The sequence below is a fragment of the Protopterus annectens genome, chromosome 11.part0 (genome assembly GCF_019279795.1).
Source record: "Protopterus annectens isolate FY-2018-M chromosome 11.part0, PAN1.0, whole genome shotgun sequence".
NCBI lineage: Eukaryota > Metazoa > Chordata > Ceratodontiformes > Protopteridae > Protopterus > Protopterus annectens.
The window spans coordinates 309772492-309791101 of record NC_056745.1 but is presented as its reverse complement, the minus strand read 5'-3'; the positions used below and the strand labels follow the sequence as shown (position 1 = coordinate 309791101).

The 18610-nt window shown below is 40.8% G+C and overlaps 1 protein-coding gene across 1 annotated transcript in view; it reads right to left on the bottom strand.

Annotated features, from left to right (window-relative positions):
- The window catches only part of CFAP54 (cilia and flagella associated protein 54), a 2749537-nt gene that overhangs the window by 389049 nt on the left and 2341878 nt on the right, over positions 1-18610 (bottom strand). Inside the window, exon 53 of the mRNA XM_044087198.1 lies at positions 7757-7810. Within this exon, the coding sequence (XP_043943133.1) occupies positions 7757-7810 (54 nt within the window). The remainder of the gene's footprint in view (positions 1-7756; positions 7811-18610) is intronic.

Below are 18610 nucleotides of genomic sequence, written 5' to 3'. Positions count from 1 at the left end.
TTTATTTCCACCTTAGCCTGTTTTTCATTAAAAAATGCCTTTGATCCTCCAGGAAAAAAATATTCTGAAGACAACGGGATACAGCAGCTAGAATTGTAGGCTCCCTATTATGCTGTCTCAGATGCAGGTTGTTGAATGCGTCTTTGTCAAACTGAAAAGCGTGAAAAGGCAAAATAGCGAAGTGGCATTTCAGCAAATTCTTTCCCTGGGAAATAATCTTTTGGCCGCTTTTGCTACTTTGCCTTTTCGGCCCTGTAGTGCGATCTCGGAGTTGGTATATTTAAGTAGGGACCATTATGTAATGTTTTATATTTTTTTTTCCCCGGAACAGTGACTTTGGCCCCTTGGGAAAAAATTGCTATTCTGAGGTTTCGACATTTTAAGCTTTCGCTTACATGGGGTCGATTATGTGTCGTTTTCTCTTCTGAGCATGCGATTTTATAATATAGACCCGAATTGTACACCTACTTCTCAACATTATTTGATTGCTGGAATAATTGTGCTTCTCTTCTGCCTGGTGTCTACCTGGTATACAATGAATAATCATTTTCCACACTTTGCTGTCTCCAAAATACTTTTCTCCTCTGCCACAGTTTTGTCAGGATCAATTCTTTCTGCTGGTATGACTGCAGTTTTATTAATACAGGTCTTGGCAGATTTCTCATGGCCAAGTTTGGAGGAGGTACTAGATGTGCCCTTTCAATAAAAAATCTTGCTGTGGAATACCAGTCCATTTGCTTATTTGTGCTTTCACAAAAATAATACAGCAAAAAAATCTCAGGTTTTCTCTGCACATTCTGCCTTCTAATTCTACCAGTTAATGAAACAGCTCATCTTGAGAAATTGTCTATTCAGCCAGTTTTTTCTTCATTTCAAGCTCTGTTTTTTTGCTGTGTTATCCGTTCATCAGAATAGCTAGTTAAAGTTATTTCTATTTTCCAGCCTTTTGTTATTTGAGTTGAAAAATAACTTCTGATAAATTTTACAAATGATCTGTCACAGTTAGTACTTAAAAATATAATACATTGTTAGCAAATTAAAATATAACAAATTATCAAAAGACCACAAATTATGCAACAAGATGCCTGCATTAAACTGAAGGAGTAAAATGCAAAAAGCCTCAGGCATAGTTTAAGTACATGCTAAACTGTTGATGTAGTTAAAAGACTGTGACAATACAAAAAGACACAATATTTTGACACAGTCAAACCCAAATAAAATTCAGTATATTTCCTAAGAAATAAAAATACACAAGAAAAAAGTGTCACAAAATTATATGTACATTTAAAAAGCAAAATGCTAAATAGTCATTCCCAAGTATACATTATTTTAAAAAGGGGGACGACATGATAAAACAAATGAGTAACTTTTTACTAAAAGTTAAGATAAATTCCAAAGATGTAGACAACCCACATCTAAAGTGTGACCTTAAAATTAAGTAAAAGTGCTAAGTGTAAATAAAGCCAAAAAATAAAGCCAAAAAATTACACAGGGATAGGTCATCCTATTCTAAAGATATGGCCTTCCCTAATTTACGTGTACAAATTGAGGGTAGTTTTGGGGTTAATCCATCTGAGTCACCTGAGACTGTTAGAGCAACTGGTCCTGGGTTTGTGGACAGTCAAGATGTACCAACACAAAATGACCAACCTTTACGTAGGAGTAACCGTAATAAAAATAGACAGGATACCAGTAGGGGGTCGAATGAAACGATACCTGCTGCTGGGTATGAAGGACCCCAAAATACCAGCAATAATTTTTTAGGGAACAGGAACAACAGGGTCGCCAGAGGGGAATGCGAATTGGAACAACTAATCACAAACCCCCTTTACATTCTGAACACTCCTGTTAAGGTTGTTAAGAATATGAAAGGTGATTTTACAATTTATAATTTTTCACACCTTACCCTTGAACCAGAAATTGTTGAACTGTTAGCCTTGGGTAATACTTTTGTACCTTCTATCAAATGCGACTTGGCCAGGGTGTTATTGGATTTAAAATGTTATGTACGTAAACTAAATTTGAAACTTCTGTTTAACTTTTCCACAGACTCCCTGGTCTCGAAGCTGAAACTGCCTAGTACTTTCAACCCGCCCCTCCATGTGGTCCTAAAATGTTTGAGAGTGCCTGTGAGTTGGACATCAGGTTTTTATTGAAGCGGCCTTGTGTTGGTACTAGCCGCTTCAATATTTCCAAGGACCAACTTGAAGCATTACGTGACCTCCGCAATGTCGGGGTCAGGATCATCAAGCCTGATAAAGGTGGCGGTTTGGCCATCTTTGAGCATGCTGACTATGTAGAAAGAATGCACAGGGTCCTTGATTCTGACTCATATGAAATCTCATCTGTCAACGAGATGAATATCAGTGCCAGTAGGATTAGGGGTTATCTGAGGGATTTTTTCATCAACGGCAGAATAGATGAGGAGACATATAAATATATAGACATTTTCCACGCCAAGACCCTGTCATGTTTGGAATCCCCAAGATTCACAAAACCTTGGGGATCCACCTATGAGGGCACTGATAGATGGTAGGCTTTCCCTCACCTACCCTTGTTCAAAATTCGTGGATACTTTACTGAACCAGTATGTTGACAGTGTACCTACTATTTGTAAAGACTCATGGTCTTTTCTTTCTGACCTAAATGGGCTTGAGTTGGATATGGATGTTAACTTTTGACCATAGACGTGGTCGATCTTTATACATCCATGCCACACCAGGAGGCCATTGAGTGGATTGACTTGCTTTTGCGTGAGCTTCAGGCTCCTATTAATGTCATTAATAATGTTACTGAGTTGCTTAACATCATTTTGTCATCAAATTATTTCCTGTTTGAAAAAGACATTTACATTCAAAGAGGGTTGCCATGGGCTCCCCATGTGGGGCAGCCGTAGCCAACCTTTTATGTCCTATTGGGAAAGAAATTTTGTTTTAAACAACTCAGAGTGGAATGGTAAACTTTTCTACTATACTCGTTACCTTGATGACATTTTTATTCTTTTTAGGGTGATCATTTAACAGCACAGAGTTTTGTCGATTACATCAATAGTACAACACCGCTTTCTTAAATTCACTTTCCAGTTTGATGGTGTTAGTATGAATTACCTTGATGTAAAACTGACTAGGGACGGTATTACAGGAAGGTTAATTTCCACAATTTATAGGAAAGATACATACGTGAATTCCTTCCTTCATTATACCAGTTCTCACCCCTTTAAACGTAGAAAAGCAATAGTCAAAGGGCAGCTTGTGAGGGCCGTGAGAATTTGTAGTCAATTGTCAGACTTTAACGTTGAATGTCAATTTTTGACAAACCTCTTTGTCAGCCGTGGCTATCCAGCTACTCTTGTGTCTGAACTAATAGAAGAGGTCTTGAATAAAAGAAATAGTGGGTTTTACAGACCTCTCTTGCTTCAAGAAGAGTCGCCTTGCACTGTGGCGGTTCGTAGATCTAGTGCTTCTGGCAACTTTTCCGATGCCACGTCTCCTATTGAACCTGCCTCTCATAGGGCCTCTACTTGTAGTTTAATTTCCACATTTGGGGTGAACTCGTATGCAATACAGAACATTTTGTTTAAAAACTGTTTTTTTTATCACCAGTAATGCACCTGTAGGTGAGAAGTTAGGTGATAGACCTGTTGTAGTGTTTAGAAGAGGTAGAAACATCAAAGAATTGTTACAGACTCCTTATGGCACTTGTAGTGCTAGAATTAATGGTTCTTTTGCCTGCGGCTTCTGTAACTTCTGCTCACATATTAAAACAGGTAGTAGTTTTTGCATTGAAGGAAGGAAATATTTTATACATCATCGTATTTCCTGTGATACGAAAACAGTAGTTTATATTGCTTTTTGCACATGCTGTCCAGCATTCTACGACGGAAAGACGGACAGAAGGCTTAAAGACAGATTGTATCAGCACTTATATGCCATCAGGAATAAGAGACTTGATAATGCCCTTGCCAAGCATATCTGTTCTTTTCCTGGGCATGCTTTCTCTTTCATGGGGATTGACCACCTCCTGTTCATCCTCGTGGTGGACCTAGTGCTCTTATACTTGAGACAAATGAATTGCTTTGGCAACTTAAGCTTAACGCTTTCTACCCTCCGGGTTGAATGAAAGCTGTAATATTGCACCTTATCTCAAATTAAAATCGTATATGAGATAGTTGTTCCCTTTTTACTTTAAGAATCAAATTTGCCTTGACACTTTTGATTTAGTCCTTTTTGCATTAGCCCACTATGTGTGGGTACAGTGTCAAGCCACTTGGTGGCACTGTTTCCTACCTTTTTGTTGGTATTTGACCTAGCAAGGTTTGGCTTAGGTTGTTATATTTACACTTAGCACTTTTACTTAATTTTAAGGTCACACTTTAGATGTGGGTTGTCTACATCTTTGGAATTTATATTAACTTTTAGTAAAAAGTTACTCATTTGTTTTATCATGTCGTCCCCCTTTTTAAAATAATGTATACTTGGGAATGACTATTTAGCATTTTGCTTTTTAAATGTACATATAATTTTGTGACACTTTTTTCTTGTGTATTTTTATTTCTTAGGAAATATACTGAATTTTATTTGGGTTTGACTGTGTCAAAATATTGTGTCTTTTTGTATTGTCACAGTCTTTTAACTACATCAACAGTTTAGCATGTACTTAAACTATGCCTGAGGCTTTTTGCATTTTACTCCTTCAGTTTAATGCAGGCATCTTGTTGCATAATTTGTGGTTAATTGATAGCAGTTGACTTCAATTAACTTTCAGTATTTAACTGCTTGTGTTTGGTTGCCTTTGTATCCTCTGAAGAAGCCACCATATGTGTGTGGCGAAAACGCTGTGATTTTCTGTTTTAATAAATTGCGTTTAGGACTGTGAGGGCTTCTGCCTTGTTCTTTGGTTTCCTTGCTTTCAGACGTTTGTGGATTTTTTCAAGTGTTTACCAAATTATCAAAAGAATTAATTCCTTTCTCACTGAATTGTTTTAAACAGTACCACAATTAATGAGCAAATTAATAAACTAGTTTGAAGAGTGAGCAGCCACTCAGATGCATCCCAATTCTTTGTCTGAATAATTCTGTTCAGCTCAAGTATAGTGCAGTCAAAAAAAATTTGCACAAGTTAGAGATGCAACCAACTATATGTCAGTAGCTGTATAGCATTAATCCTTACCACTAACAGGAAGATATTTTTCCAGTCTTGTTTACTCTGTCAGATAACTGAATTTCTTTTTTGAAGACAGGCATTCAAATATCGTCTGTGTTATGGGCAGTATTTACAAACCTAGTCTGCAAATGTGTAGGGATGGTATACGCTAAGAGTTCTTGTACAGTAACCATTTGAAATGTTGGCACTTGCTAGAGTGAGTCCTGAAACATGGAGACTGAATGGGCAAAAAACATAAGTTCCAGACAGCCTTTCTTGGAATATTCCCTTTTCTCCAAGGTATGGTGATCTCAGAGATGGTACATACAAGTTTGGAGAGTTTGCGGGGGCTTTCCCTCATAATGAGGGGTGCAGAGGGGCCTGCCCCCTGAAGAAAAGAAGTTTAAAGAAGAATAAAAGCGATATTCAAGATTCTCTCTTCTCCTGAGGTTTTGGCCTTTTTTTATAGACTTGTCAGCACTCAGCATTTTAAGAGCTGACATTTCAATAGGGAGCCTTCATGTACTCTATACAATTCACAAAACTTTCATAAATCCTGTGAATATCTTCATAAAATGTAGAGCATCTTGAAGAGTTCAGTTGCAGAGCAGGTACTAACATTATATCCCTAACTATTTTCCTAAAATTCAGGGCGCTTTAACTGCAGCACCAAAAACAAAATTGGAATCCCCTAAGGCTCTGGAAAATTGATGTTTTGCTGAATAGAATATGGCTGTGGAATAGCAACTTTATAAAATCATTGAAGACTACATAAAATGTTCATATATAAATGATATATATATATATATATATATATATATATATATATATATATATATATATATATATATGTGTGTGTCTACTTTGACAGCTCGAAGTTTCAAAAATTCAAACTTCATTTGCTTGAGACCATAACATCAAAGTTTTGCAACTTCAAACGGTTTAAATGGAGATCGCTGTAGAATGGGAAATTTACTGTTGTTTTCACTGTAGTGTGATCTAGGAGTTAGAATATTTAATTAGCAAGGGTTGTTGGGGGTGTAGGGGGCTTGCCCCCCTGCATAAATGTAAAAAAATGTGTTTTTATTTTTTATTTATTGAAGTTTTGAACTTTCAAAACATTGATGTTATGGTCTCAACTATATGAAGTTTGAAGGTTTTCCAATTTGAGCTTCCAACATAGATCCATATATGTATATATATATATATATATATATATATATATATATATGGATTCACTTTAGAAGCTTGAAATACTGAAATATCGAAATTCAGTATTTTGCACCCATAAAGTGGAATCCTGAAAAGAATGAAAACTCAGAAGCGCGAAATTCAAAATCTCGTGATTTTGAATTAGTGCTTCTGCTGTACACAAACACACACCTTCCTCCCCACACACAAACAAAAGCTCTGTCCTACATAAAAGCAGGGGGGCAAGCCCCCCTGCACCCCTCATGTGGGGGGCAGCTCCCCCCACACACCCCCTACTTAAATATTCTAACTCCAAGGTCACACTACATACAAAAACACACAAAACACCACCACACAAGCTACATTCTCCTTGCACACACACACATCACAGCAACAAAACACACTAACCCACACCACAGCCCCTACCCAAAACCCTTAATATATAAACACTTACCTGAATCCATAACCACAGTGAAACACCAGAAGCACTAATTCAAAATTTCCGGTATGCGAGGTTTTAAATTTTGTGCTTCTGAGTTTTTGTTCTTTTCAGGATTCCACTTTATAGGCGCGAAATACTGAATTTCGATATTTCAGTATTTCGAGCTTCTAAAGTGAATCCGTATATATATATATATATATATATATATATATATATATATATATATATATATCTAGAGAGAGGGAAAGAGGGAGAGAGAGAGAGACCCAAATGCTCACGGTGGAAGCTGTACCAATTACAACTCAGTGGGACATCCACACTCTATTTTGCCATAACTGCTGTGACATTATATAGAGGTCCTAGCAATGGCAGCTGCATCCTTACCAGACCCCTTTCAGTGCAATACATAAACAAATGAATCCTGCTCTACAGTCATGCTAAGAGAGACTGAATCTACTGAGAATAAATCTTGACCATGATTATAGAGCAGGGGATACTCGACACTGTGCATCATCTCCACTCTGTCATGCCACTTGTCTACAGTAGTCATATTGTTATCTAAATGCAGAACACTACATCTGCAGTGATCAGATGGTATCACATAGGTCTGTGATGTCAGGGAACTGCAGACTTCATGCTTTATGAGTGATCCATATCCACAGTATGTGTGATAATGTCTGTGCATATATGATCTAATATTAGCATGATTCTGTTTTATGAATTGTACTAATTACATGACTACATACAAGACAAACTGAAAAAATACATTTACAGGTCTGTGTATTATATCTGTGAATCTGACTGTGAAAATGTATCATGATACAATTTTTGATAAATATACTGATATAAACAATAGAAGTAGAAATATAACTTGACCACAAATAAATGAAAACTACCAACTTAAACTAAAGTACAGTTTCTTAAAGTGAATAGGAAAACTCAAATATTTTATGTGCATAATTTTCTGCAAATACTTCTTACCTCAACATTTTTTGCATCCAGGGTAGATTTGGAAGCATCAAAGTTCCATTTGATCTGCCAGTAAAGACAAATATTGTAAACAGGAGTAATTACTGTTGATTATAAACAGAAATTATATAAATGTCAGAAGCAATTTTTAAATATAATTTTGTGTAGTTTAGTATAAGTTATACAAAATGTAAATTCCCTAAAAAGTAATAATTAAAAGCAGTCAAAGCAATATTGTTTCTAACAAGCTTCACAAAAATTAATGGAAACAGAATTCAGTGAATTTTAATACATGAATCAAAACTGACAGAAAGACAAATTCATTTAATTCTGGATGTAATAAACTGGGAAGTATATTTTGCTAAGGGAGAATTAAATGCATAAATTGAAAAGTTGGAAATGTAATTCACAGTGCAAGTTGTAGAAAGGCATGGTGGCATGTTAGCAAGCAGTAGTATAATGAATTGAGTCTGTATCATTTTGTCAAGCACTTGTTGAACTTTTAGTTATGTACTTACCATAACTTTAGATGTATGGGATCCATCTCGCCTACATTCTCTACAGATGGGTTCGGAGCCGATCCTCGGCTCTGACTCGGCGCTATACAATAGAACGCAGTCTCTTATTGGCTGAGTCACCTCATATCCCAGGATGTACCACCGCTACTTCCCCAGATCTTGTTTGTTCGCATTCATGTTCACAGAGACATACTATTGTCATAACATACTCAGGTCTTTCAAGAGAGGAAAGAAGATCAATTTCGGATTGTCCGGTCTCTCCTGGTCTACAAGGCAGGGGGATGGAGGGTGGGTTATTAGGAATGTAGGCGAGATGGATCCCATACATCTAAAGTTATGGTAAGTACATAACTAAAAGATGTAATGTGATCCTATCTCGCCTACATTCTCTACAGATGGGACAGCATCCCTAGCACCTAATTCCCGGGTGGCTCACTGGAAAACACTCCTGAGAACTGTGGAACCGAAGGAAGCTCGACCCCTGGATGCCACATCTAATTTGTAGTGAGAAACAAAGGTGTGTGAAGATGTCCACGTGGCAGCCGCACAAATGTCGCCAATAGAGAGCTTGGAATGAAAGGCTGCCGAAGTGGCCATAGCTCTAGTAGAATGAGCTTTAACCGGAGCTATGAGCTCCTTGTTTGAGATGAGATAAACATGAGTGATGCAGTCCCTGATCCACTTGGCAATAGTGACTTTAGTGACGGCTTTGCCTAATCTATTATCCGAAAAGGACACAAACAGTTGATCTGATTTCCATGCTTTCTGTGTCCTATCCAAATAGAAGCGTAATTGCCTGTGCACATCTAAGCAGTGAAAAGTATATTCAGCTCTATTGGAATATTTGGGAAAGAAGACCGGTAGCTCCAGGGACTGTTGTAGACAGAAATTAGAACAAACCTTTGGTATAAAAGATGGGTTTGGCCTAAGAGATACTCTATCCTTGTGGAATACCAAGTAAGGCGGTTTAACACATAGAGCCTGAAGTTCTGAAACCCGTCTGGCTGAAGTAATAGCAATTAGAAGGGCAGTTCTCCAAGAAAGGAATTTCAGATCACAGGTTGCTGCCGGCTCAAAGGGTGGTGAGGTTAAAGCACCTAATACCACATTCAGATCCCACGGAGGTGCAGGTTGCGAAGTGGGGGTCGTAAAAGCCAAGCTCCTTTAATAAAGGCTTTACAGAGCTTGTTGCTCATTAAGGGAGGTTGCACACTTTCATGAAAATTGGAAATAGCCGCCAATTGTACTTTGATGGTAGATACTGAGCAACCTTGCTGGAACAGGGAGGCTAAAACTTCAGTACTTCTGATACCGAGGCTGTCATTGGGTCTAATCCTCGGAGTTGGGCCCAAATAGCAAACCTCTTCCATTTACTGCTATATATCTTCTTTGTAGAAGTCTTGTGGGCCGAAGACAAGATGTGTATGACTTCAGGAGCCAAAGAGTGGCTCCTAATTATGGTTGGAAGAGGAGTAGCCAGGCTGTCAACTTCAACGAATGGAGGGACTGATGGAGTTGTCCTGACTGATGAGTCAAAAGGTCCGGAACTTGGTCCAGGAACCAAGGACCTTCCAATGCATACCTGTGAAGAAAGGGGAACCAGATTTGCCGAGGCCAGTATGGGGCTATTAATATCATTCTGCTTCTCAAGCGAATCGCCTTCTGAATCACCTTGGGGAGAAGGGGAACCGGTGGAAAGGCATATAGCAGACCGGAGGGCCAAGCGTGGACTAGAGCATCCTTGGGGGTCTCCCCCGAAACTGGGGTCAGAGTGAAGAAGTGGTGACATTTCGCATTGAGGGGGCTTGCGAAGAGATCGCAACAGGGGACTCCCCATCTTGTGAAAATCTGTGTTATCACTCTGTTGTTCAAGGACCACTCGTGAGGGGAGAGAATAGTTCTGCTCAGTCTGTCGGCTATCACGGTGGATTTCCCCGGAATGTGCGTTGCCCTTAGAAAACGCTTGGTAGCAATCACCCAATCCCATACTCTCATGGCCTCTCTGCAAAGGGGATAGGACCTGGTTCCTCCTTGCTTGTTTAAGTACCAGACTACTGACATGCTGTCGGATTGAATGGCAATTGTACCCTGGGGGAGGTGATCGTGTAGTGCTTGCAAAGCTAAAAGCACCGCCCTCATCTCCAGGATATTGATATGAAGAAGACTCTCGTCGGGGTGCCACGTGCCTTGGACCGACCTGTCCAGATAATGACCCCCCCACCCTGTCTGGGAGGCGTCCGTAGTCAGCGTGGCAGAGGGGAGTGGGGGAACGAAGGGTCGCCCTTGATTCAGATTGGGGGATAAAAGCCACCAACAAAGATCCTGTTTGCACGTGTCCGTGATCAGAATGCAGTGACTGAGGGGACGGTCCTGATAAGACCACTGGACTGAGAGGAGCCACTGAAGTATCCTCATGTGCAACCTTGCCAAGGGGACCAGAAGAATGGTGGCTGCCATGGAGCCCAACAGTTGTAGGACCATTCTTGCTGGAGCATGACATCTGAGGATTAAGGCCCGAACCTGAGACTGAAGCGTCGCGATCCTTTCTGCAGGAAGATAGACTCGCATCTGCCTTGAATCTATTTCTGCACCGATAAACAGAATACGCTGAGATGGTTGCAATACAGATTTTGACCAATTGAAGGTGATTCCTAAGGATTTGCCCAGTGCTATAGTGGCTGCTAAACTTTCCAAGAGTAGATGCCTGGAGGCGGCAGTTAGGAGCCAGTCGTCTAGGTATGGAAACACCTGGAATCCTAGACTTCTCAAGTGAGCAGTCACGACTGCCAAACATTTGGTAAACACCCTGGGGGCTGTGGTGAGACCAAAGGGCAGTGCTCGGAACTGAAAATGACTGTCTCCTAGGCTGAAGCGTAAGTGTCTCCTCGACGCCTGATCCATCAGAATGTGATAGTAGGCGTCTTTGAGGTCTATGGAGCACATCCAAACTCCTTTCTCCAACAGCGGGAGAATGGATTGTAGAGTGACCATCCGGAATTTGGACTTTTTTACAAATCGGTTTAGTTTGCTGAGATCCAAAATGGGTCTCAAGTCCCCGGTCTTTTTTGGCACCAAAAAGAATCTTGAGTAAGTCCCTAATCCGGCCTGGTCTGCGGGGACAGGTTGGATGACTCCTTTTTGAAGCAGCTTTGATACTTCGTTGGCTGCATGATCCCGTTGACTGGGTGGTGGGTCTGGGATTCTTTGGACTGGTGGGGGGGGGGTTGAACAAAGGGGATGGAGTAACCTCCGGCAATGATTCGAAGCACCCATTGGTCCTGAGTAATATCTTCCCAGGCCTTTAGGTGCTTCGAGAAACGACCCCCGACTGGCTCCGGAGCTGCACAGTTGGGTACTCCTTCAGGGATGCTGGAAGGAGGAGGAGCCATGAAAGGACTCGCGGTCTCCAGTGTTGCGGGGGCCTCCGCCGCCTCTGGGATGGCGTCTCCCTGAAAAATTTCCCCCTCCTCTGCCTCTAGAAGGGGGGTCGCTGTGCTGCGACGAGTAAGGCTTCTGAGACTTACAGAACCACATTTTCCCTCCCCTTCGGGCCTTGGGATAAGGCCTGAGGGGAGTGGAAAAGCGGGCTCCTACGGCAGCCAAGGTCTTACCCTCCTGTTCGCAGTGAGTCAAAGTGTCCTTTACCTTGGGTCCAAACAATGAGGACCCATCAAAGGGGGCGTCGGCAAAGGAAGACTTAAAGGCCTCTGCAAAATGACACAGGCGTAGCCAGGCTTGTCTCCGTAGAGCAACACCTGTCCCAGCCGCTCTACTCGCTCCTTCGGCCGCATAGGAAATGAGCCTCATGGACGAGTTAGATAATGAGGATAGGGTAGCCAACTGAGAGTTAACCGTCTGTGTTAACTGTTCAGGTAAGTTACCCGAGAGGGCATCCGACAGCTCCTTGATCAGATCCCTCTGTAGTCTGGTGAAGTGTGCCAGATAATTCAGAGACCTTAACGTAAAGGTCGCTGAAGAAAGTGCGCTTGCCGTGCCGATCCATGCTCCTAGACTCTTTATTAGGGGATGGATGGACGTCAAGCCTCTGCCACATCTTGTTGGGTGGCAGATGCCACCACCATAGCATCTACAGCCACACCTTTAGATAAAAATCCTTGTCCGGGGTGCGAGAGAAACTTATTGGGACGAGCTGGCACCGGTTCCACAGAATCCGGGTGTTCCCATGCCCTTCGAGAGATCAAATCCAGAAGCTCATCGAAGGGCGGAGACACCCAGGAGGCGGAGGGCTGAGCCCCGAAGGCCTTGAGGAACACCGACTCCTCAGCGGAAGGGGGTTTGGACTGCCAGTCGCCTCGGTGTTTAAGGATTTCCAGAATGTCCGCAAAGGAGACATCTTCCGAAGACGACTTTGGGGACCCCTCCGCATCATCGAGGTCGGTATCCGATGTGAGGGACTCGTCAGGGGAGTCGACGTGTTTCCTCTTACACTGTCTCTTCCTGGGCGGTTCCTCCGAAAGGGTGTCGGAGGAACCTCCAGGAAGAAGGGAACCACCAATGGGGGTAACCTCAGGCCCAGGGGCTCCGCTGTCATGAGACAGGGGGATTCCAGAAGCGCCAGTCTCCATGCCCAAGGAAGGTGGTGGTGGCCACAGAAGATTTGGCTAAAGCACTTCTCATGGCATCGAAGACCGGACCCCCAGAATCCTGGGAAGGTCCCGTCCCCAAGGCCACAACAGTAACCGGAGCCCCCGCAGCCGACGCACCTAGAGGGAGGCTCGGAACCGAAAGGATCGGATCCAAAGCATCCCCCCCAGGGCCGACTGAGGAGGTCCGCGTACCGAACCCTGACCTGAGGGACGGGGTTGAAGTTAGAGTCGGAGCCGACTCGATAACTTCGACCGGATCCACCAACACCGACTCCAACAGCGCCAAGGCTGTCGGAGGAGGAATGGAAGTAGAAGGATGGGGGATCGGCTCCAGAGCCAACTGGGCAGGAGTCGAGATCAATTTAGCGAAGACCGGTGACTGGAAAAGCTTCTGAAGCACCCTGTCTACGTCCGAATCGGACATCCTCGAAGAACGAGAAGAGACCGACCGGGTCCGAGTCGACTTCTCCGCCGGCTCCGAAAGACTGGGGGACCGGCTCCGTAAAGGCTCGAGGCGTATCGGCGCCGAGGGAGATTCCACTACTATTGCAATCTCCCTTGGAGCCGATGTGGACTTCGGCTCCGAGGTGGAAGTGTCTGAGCGGGCAACCCCCATCGGCTCCGAAGGCAGTGGAGCCGATGAAGGTGACACGCCTCTCGATGCTCGAGCTCTCGACTCCAAAGCCAGAGGAGTTGAGGCTGGAGACATCGAGGCAGACCGTTCCGCCCTCGGCTCCGAAGTCCTTGGAGCCGACGGAGAAGCCTGCCTAGACTTTTTAGCTATCGGATCCGACGGACTGGTCGGAGCCGAAGATTTTTTCTTCTTGCCAGTAGGAGAAGAAGAAGAGGATAAGGCTTCCTCAAAAGAAGGGGCAATGAGCCCTTTTAAAATCAATTTGTTTTTCCTCTCTTGGAGGACTCGAGAGGAAAAAGCGTGGCAAACGCTACAGGACTCCTGGAGATGTTTGGGACCTAAACAATATACACACAAGGAATGATCATCCTTTATAGACATTTTGTAACCACACTTAACACATTTTTTAAAACCGGAAGGTCTATGTTCTTTAGACATGGTTTTAAAGAAAAACTTAACAACAATTACAGACAAAATAGTTAACACCGACAGCTAGGCTCTAATTTAAACGCCTAAGGCAGGGCTAGGCCCCTCTAACTTAAACGGAACCTTTTTACCAACAAAAATACACAATCTTCCACAAAAAGGTACCAAAAAAACAATCACACAACAACACTAGCCGTTAAAACAGCTTTTGGGTGGGTTTTAGAGAGAAATTTGACAGAAAAAAGTTTCTGACTAGAGGTACTTAGCTCAGCCAAGTCCGAGACCACGTCTATGCTGGAAAGCGGCAAACGAGATCTGGGGAAGTAGCGGTGGTGCATCCTGGGATATGAGGTGACTCAGCCAATAAGAGACTGCGTTCTATTGTATAGCGCCAAGTCGGAGCCGAGGATCGGCTCCGAACCCATCTGTAGAGAATGTAGGCGAGATAGGATCACATTACATCGTTTGTTTATTCATCAAATTTTATCTATTAAACACCATTTCAGCGAACAGTTATATCTTCGAAAAATTTTCCCAGGGAATTGAGTTAGTTGGCTATTGTTACAAATTTGCCTTTTTCCAAAATGTTGGTATATATATATATATATATATATATATATATATATATATATATATATATATATATATATATATAAGTAGGGTGTGGGGGGCACAGCCCTCCATGTTGGGGGGTGTGGCAGGTGAAGCCCCCCACCTTGGTGAGTTTAAAATAATGTTGTTTTTGTTACAATCACTCTGGTGGCCATGTAGCTTCTTTCACTAGGAATAAGTTTTGATGATATAACCGCTGAAATAGTGCTCAATGGATAAAGTTTGATGAATAAATGTTTGACAAAGTAAGTGTTTGACAAAATGATATAGACCTGTAATGAATTACCTAGGGACTATGGAGACAAAAGCAATGTTGTACTGAGTACTGCTAGGCTATCTATCTCAAAGTATGCTATTGCTTTCAGTACTTCACAACAAACCATTCATTATGTAAGTTTAGGGAGGTGTGGTGGGAAAGCCCCTACATACACTGTCTGATGCCATGTTCAGTTTTGTGTTCTGTTTTCTATTGGCTTTTATGGTTTTAGCACATTAATTTTGTATATTGTCTTTAGTATATCTCATGTCAAATTAATGTGTGCATCTTTGTAAAATTATTTTCCTTATTTTGATATTTCTGCTTTAGTTTTCCTGGCAATGTGACCCATACTAACTCACGTGAATTGCTGCAAATCTTTCCTAATAATTTAACCACTATTTTCTCCAACATTCTTTCTCATAGCCTATTATGCAGCTGGAATTTCTGTTTATTTTTTCACTATGTCCACAATTTCCCTTTGCTTTTACACAAAAATCAAAGTGTCATTCTAGTTATGTTATTAAGCGTTATAAAGCTGAAGCAATATAATATAATACGGTAACATTTGTTGCACTAGCTAAGCAGCAAACTGTTATCTCACTGAATTATGATTCTTTTCCTCATATTATTACCAAAGGCACAAACTCAGCCTGTACTTGAAAAAGTACAGTTGTGTAAGTAGACTTTCCATAACAGCAGATGTTTGAATGACCACTGCTGCAGTAGCCTTAGCTATATGGGTTATATCCTGCAAAGGATATGAGTCAGACACCTTCCAAAGTTTCAGGGCAGCTTCCACCAGCTCAAACTGTTAGTCAGCTCTAATTGAACCTTTGCATATCCACAAAGTGTACAGTACATTATTAAGAATTTAAACTTTGTTTGCAACATAAATTAGATATATTGGAATGACAGCTACGTGTCTCAGTCAATCCTCATTCTTTGGAACAGGGTTCCCATTTATGTAAAGCAGAACTGTTCACTAACCCTAGTCAAGAGAAACCTGGTTCAGTGGACGGGAAATCAGAAATAGACCCTGGGTTTAGCACCTATGTCTTTAAAGAACAGAGGCAGCCTGTAAATTTTGCCCTAGCTCTAAGGCACATGAACTTCTGGGATACATTTAGGAAGCTTGGCTAGACTTAAAAGGTCAAAACATAAACTTGCAGGATGCATTTGGGATACTTGGCTAAGCTTATAAAGGCCGCAATGGTTGTTAGCCTAGTACACAACTATGAAGCAGTTTGCTACAGTTTAAAAAGAAATTTTCTTTTCTTTCTTTTTGTTTTCTTTAACTAAAACATGAGTGCTGAAGCGCTCCATGCAGGCAGGTATGAACCGAAGCAAATGTTTGCTACATTTGTAGCAAAGAGGAAATGCTTTTTTTAAAATAAAATATGTTAAAGGAGTGTTGTGGCAAGGCACAGAAATGAGACCTCAATGGCTGGGGTGGAGGGATGATGGGTGTATGTATGACATTCATCTGGCCATAATTTTTTTTTTTTTTTGCTAGTGGGGCTGCATAGCTGCAATTAGCCGATCACTTATGGCTTATTACAGTGAAATTCTTGAAATGCTTTTTATTTATTTTTTTTTGCCTCTCCACTTGAAGAAGAGGGGGGTGGAGCGCTTGTTCATATCTGGCCCACGGCACTTATTGAACCAGCTATGCTTCTGTGAACCATAAAGGAATCCACTCTGCCTAATACAATAAAGGTGTCTTGGTTTCTTAAAGCAACAGCTCTATTTACACTTATTTACATTGGATTTTTAAAGCAATAGTTCTATATAAAACTATTTACATAAATTTTATACACCACTCTGGCAAGAAAAAAGTATATGTTACAATGATGCCCACATCCTGAAACCCTTATTTTCAGACCAAGTAGATGGGTTCCAACACCTAGACAGGCTATCTACATTATGGTGGGTTAAGCCTAGTCTTTGTTTCATCATGAATCTAAAACACTGCAATGAAAGTGCCCATTTACAGAGGTGTGTGTTCCCATCTTGCAGTTTACTCAACATCAGTGATGCATGGCTTGCAACAGTGAAAATTCTCATCTGAAAGATAGTACTTCAATGAAGATAATGCACACTTGATTGCCAAATATTCCCTCTCATTATTGGTATAACTAGTTTCTGCTCCACCCATCTTTTACTCAAAAGAACATACAAGATGTTCTTCCCCATCAAAAGTCTACTGTAAAACTTTCCCTAAGGGTGTTTCTGATGCATTAGCCTATATTGTGAAAGGCATATTGAAATATTAAGAGGCTAATGTAGGCTATAGTCATACAGTCTTTTCAGATGATCAAACATTGTTCTGCCTTTGATGTTCACTTCACCTTAAGGAACATCTTCCTTTGAGTTTGGTCTGTATGCACACCTTCCAGAATGAAATAACATAATTGTTTTATAACTGTCATGCTTATACCACTGTCATGTCTAATTAGGCTGTTGGAGGCACTGAAAGTTACTTTGGCTGGTTTCAAAGAATTTAGTACAGCCTTTACCTTAGCTAGATGGGAGTTTAAATTATATGAGTGTACCATTACATAGTCAATGTAAGCATCAGAATATCTGTCAGGGGTTTTAGGACTTTTTCCATTAATCTCTGAATAGTCACCATGTAATCTATAAAGAAAAGTAGAGGACAGTATATTGGAATAGGCCTTCTCATGTTGCAAAAGTTGCCTTAGATGGAGACTACAGTCATGGACATTTATGAATAGAGTTTTTTAAACACCCCATAAGTTGGAATTGATCAGCAAGGAAAAGGTATTTACTGGAAATGTAAAATAGAAACCAAACCAGATTGGTCACATATGTTCTGAAACAATATTAGGAAAATATTAATAATTTTCTTCAAACTCTTTTCTCAGGCACATTTGCTTTATCTAAATCCTTGATTTTGTTTAACACTTTGATTCCTAAATGTATCAGAAGAATTAAGTATCCTTTATTATGGTCTATTTTGACTGTAGCTAGAAAAGTTATAACCAGAAATTGGAAGTCTGAATCTCCCCCTTTATTCACAGAATTCAAGACTGTTTTTACTAAACTATGTCAATTAGAACTGATGACTATTAAATCAAGAATCTTTAGAACGTCCTTCTCATATAATCTGTGGTCCAACTTAAAAACTGTATTAGATAAGAATTCACACAGCACTTAAAAGATATTATTATTTGTTTTATTGTGGTTTGTTAAATTGTTTCTAACAGACGCCAATGCAAATACCTTAGTTGTTGTTAATTTTATTTGAAGAGTTTTTTGTACCAACACACAGTTTCTCTGTTGTATTTCTGTGATTGATTTTGTATTGCTAAAAATTTAATAAAAACTGTTTAAAAAAGTTGCCTTTTTCTTTGGCTTCAGCTATTAGAGGGATTTGTCACAATTCCTTTGTTAAATACAATGTTGTGAAGAACCTTGCTTCCCCCAATCTTTTTATTAGTTCATAAACCTTAGCAATTGGCTAGCTGCAAAATTTTGAAATGCTATTCAGCTCCCAAAAAGTGTTAAAAAATCTCATTGTTCACCTGATTATTGTATCTTTTCTGAAGTCATCTACCCCAGGGAACTACCAAATTGAAAATACACCCCTTAGAGTTGACCCAGTTGTTAAGAATTTTGGAAGTTATGTGGACAGAGACCTAATTTTTGACTAACCATTGTTGTAAGAATGTCTTTGTATAGTGCACAGCTAATTAACAAAGGGGTTATGTCTAGATCCGGTGATGTCATTGTCCCCGTTTACTCAGCCTTCATTAGGCCAGTCATTGAATATAATGCCCCATTTGGCAT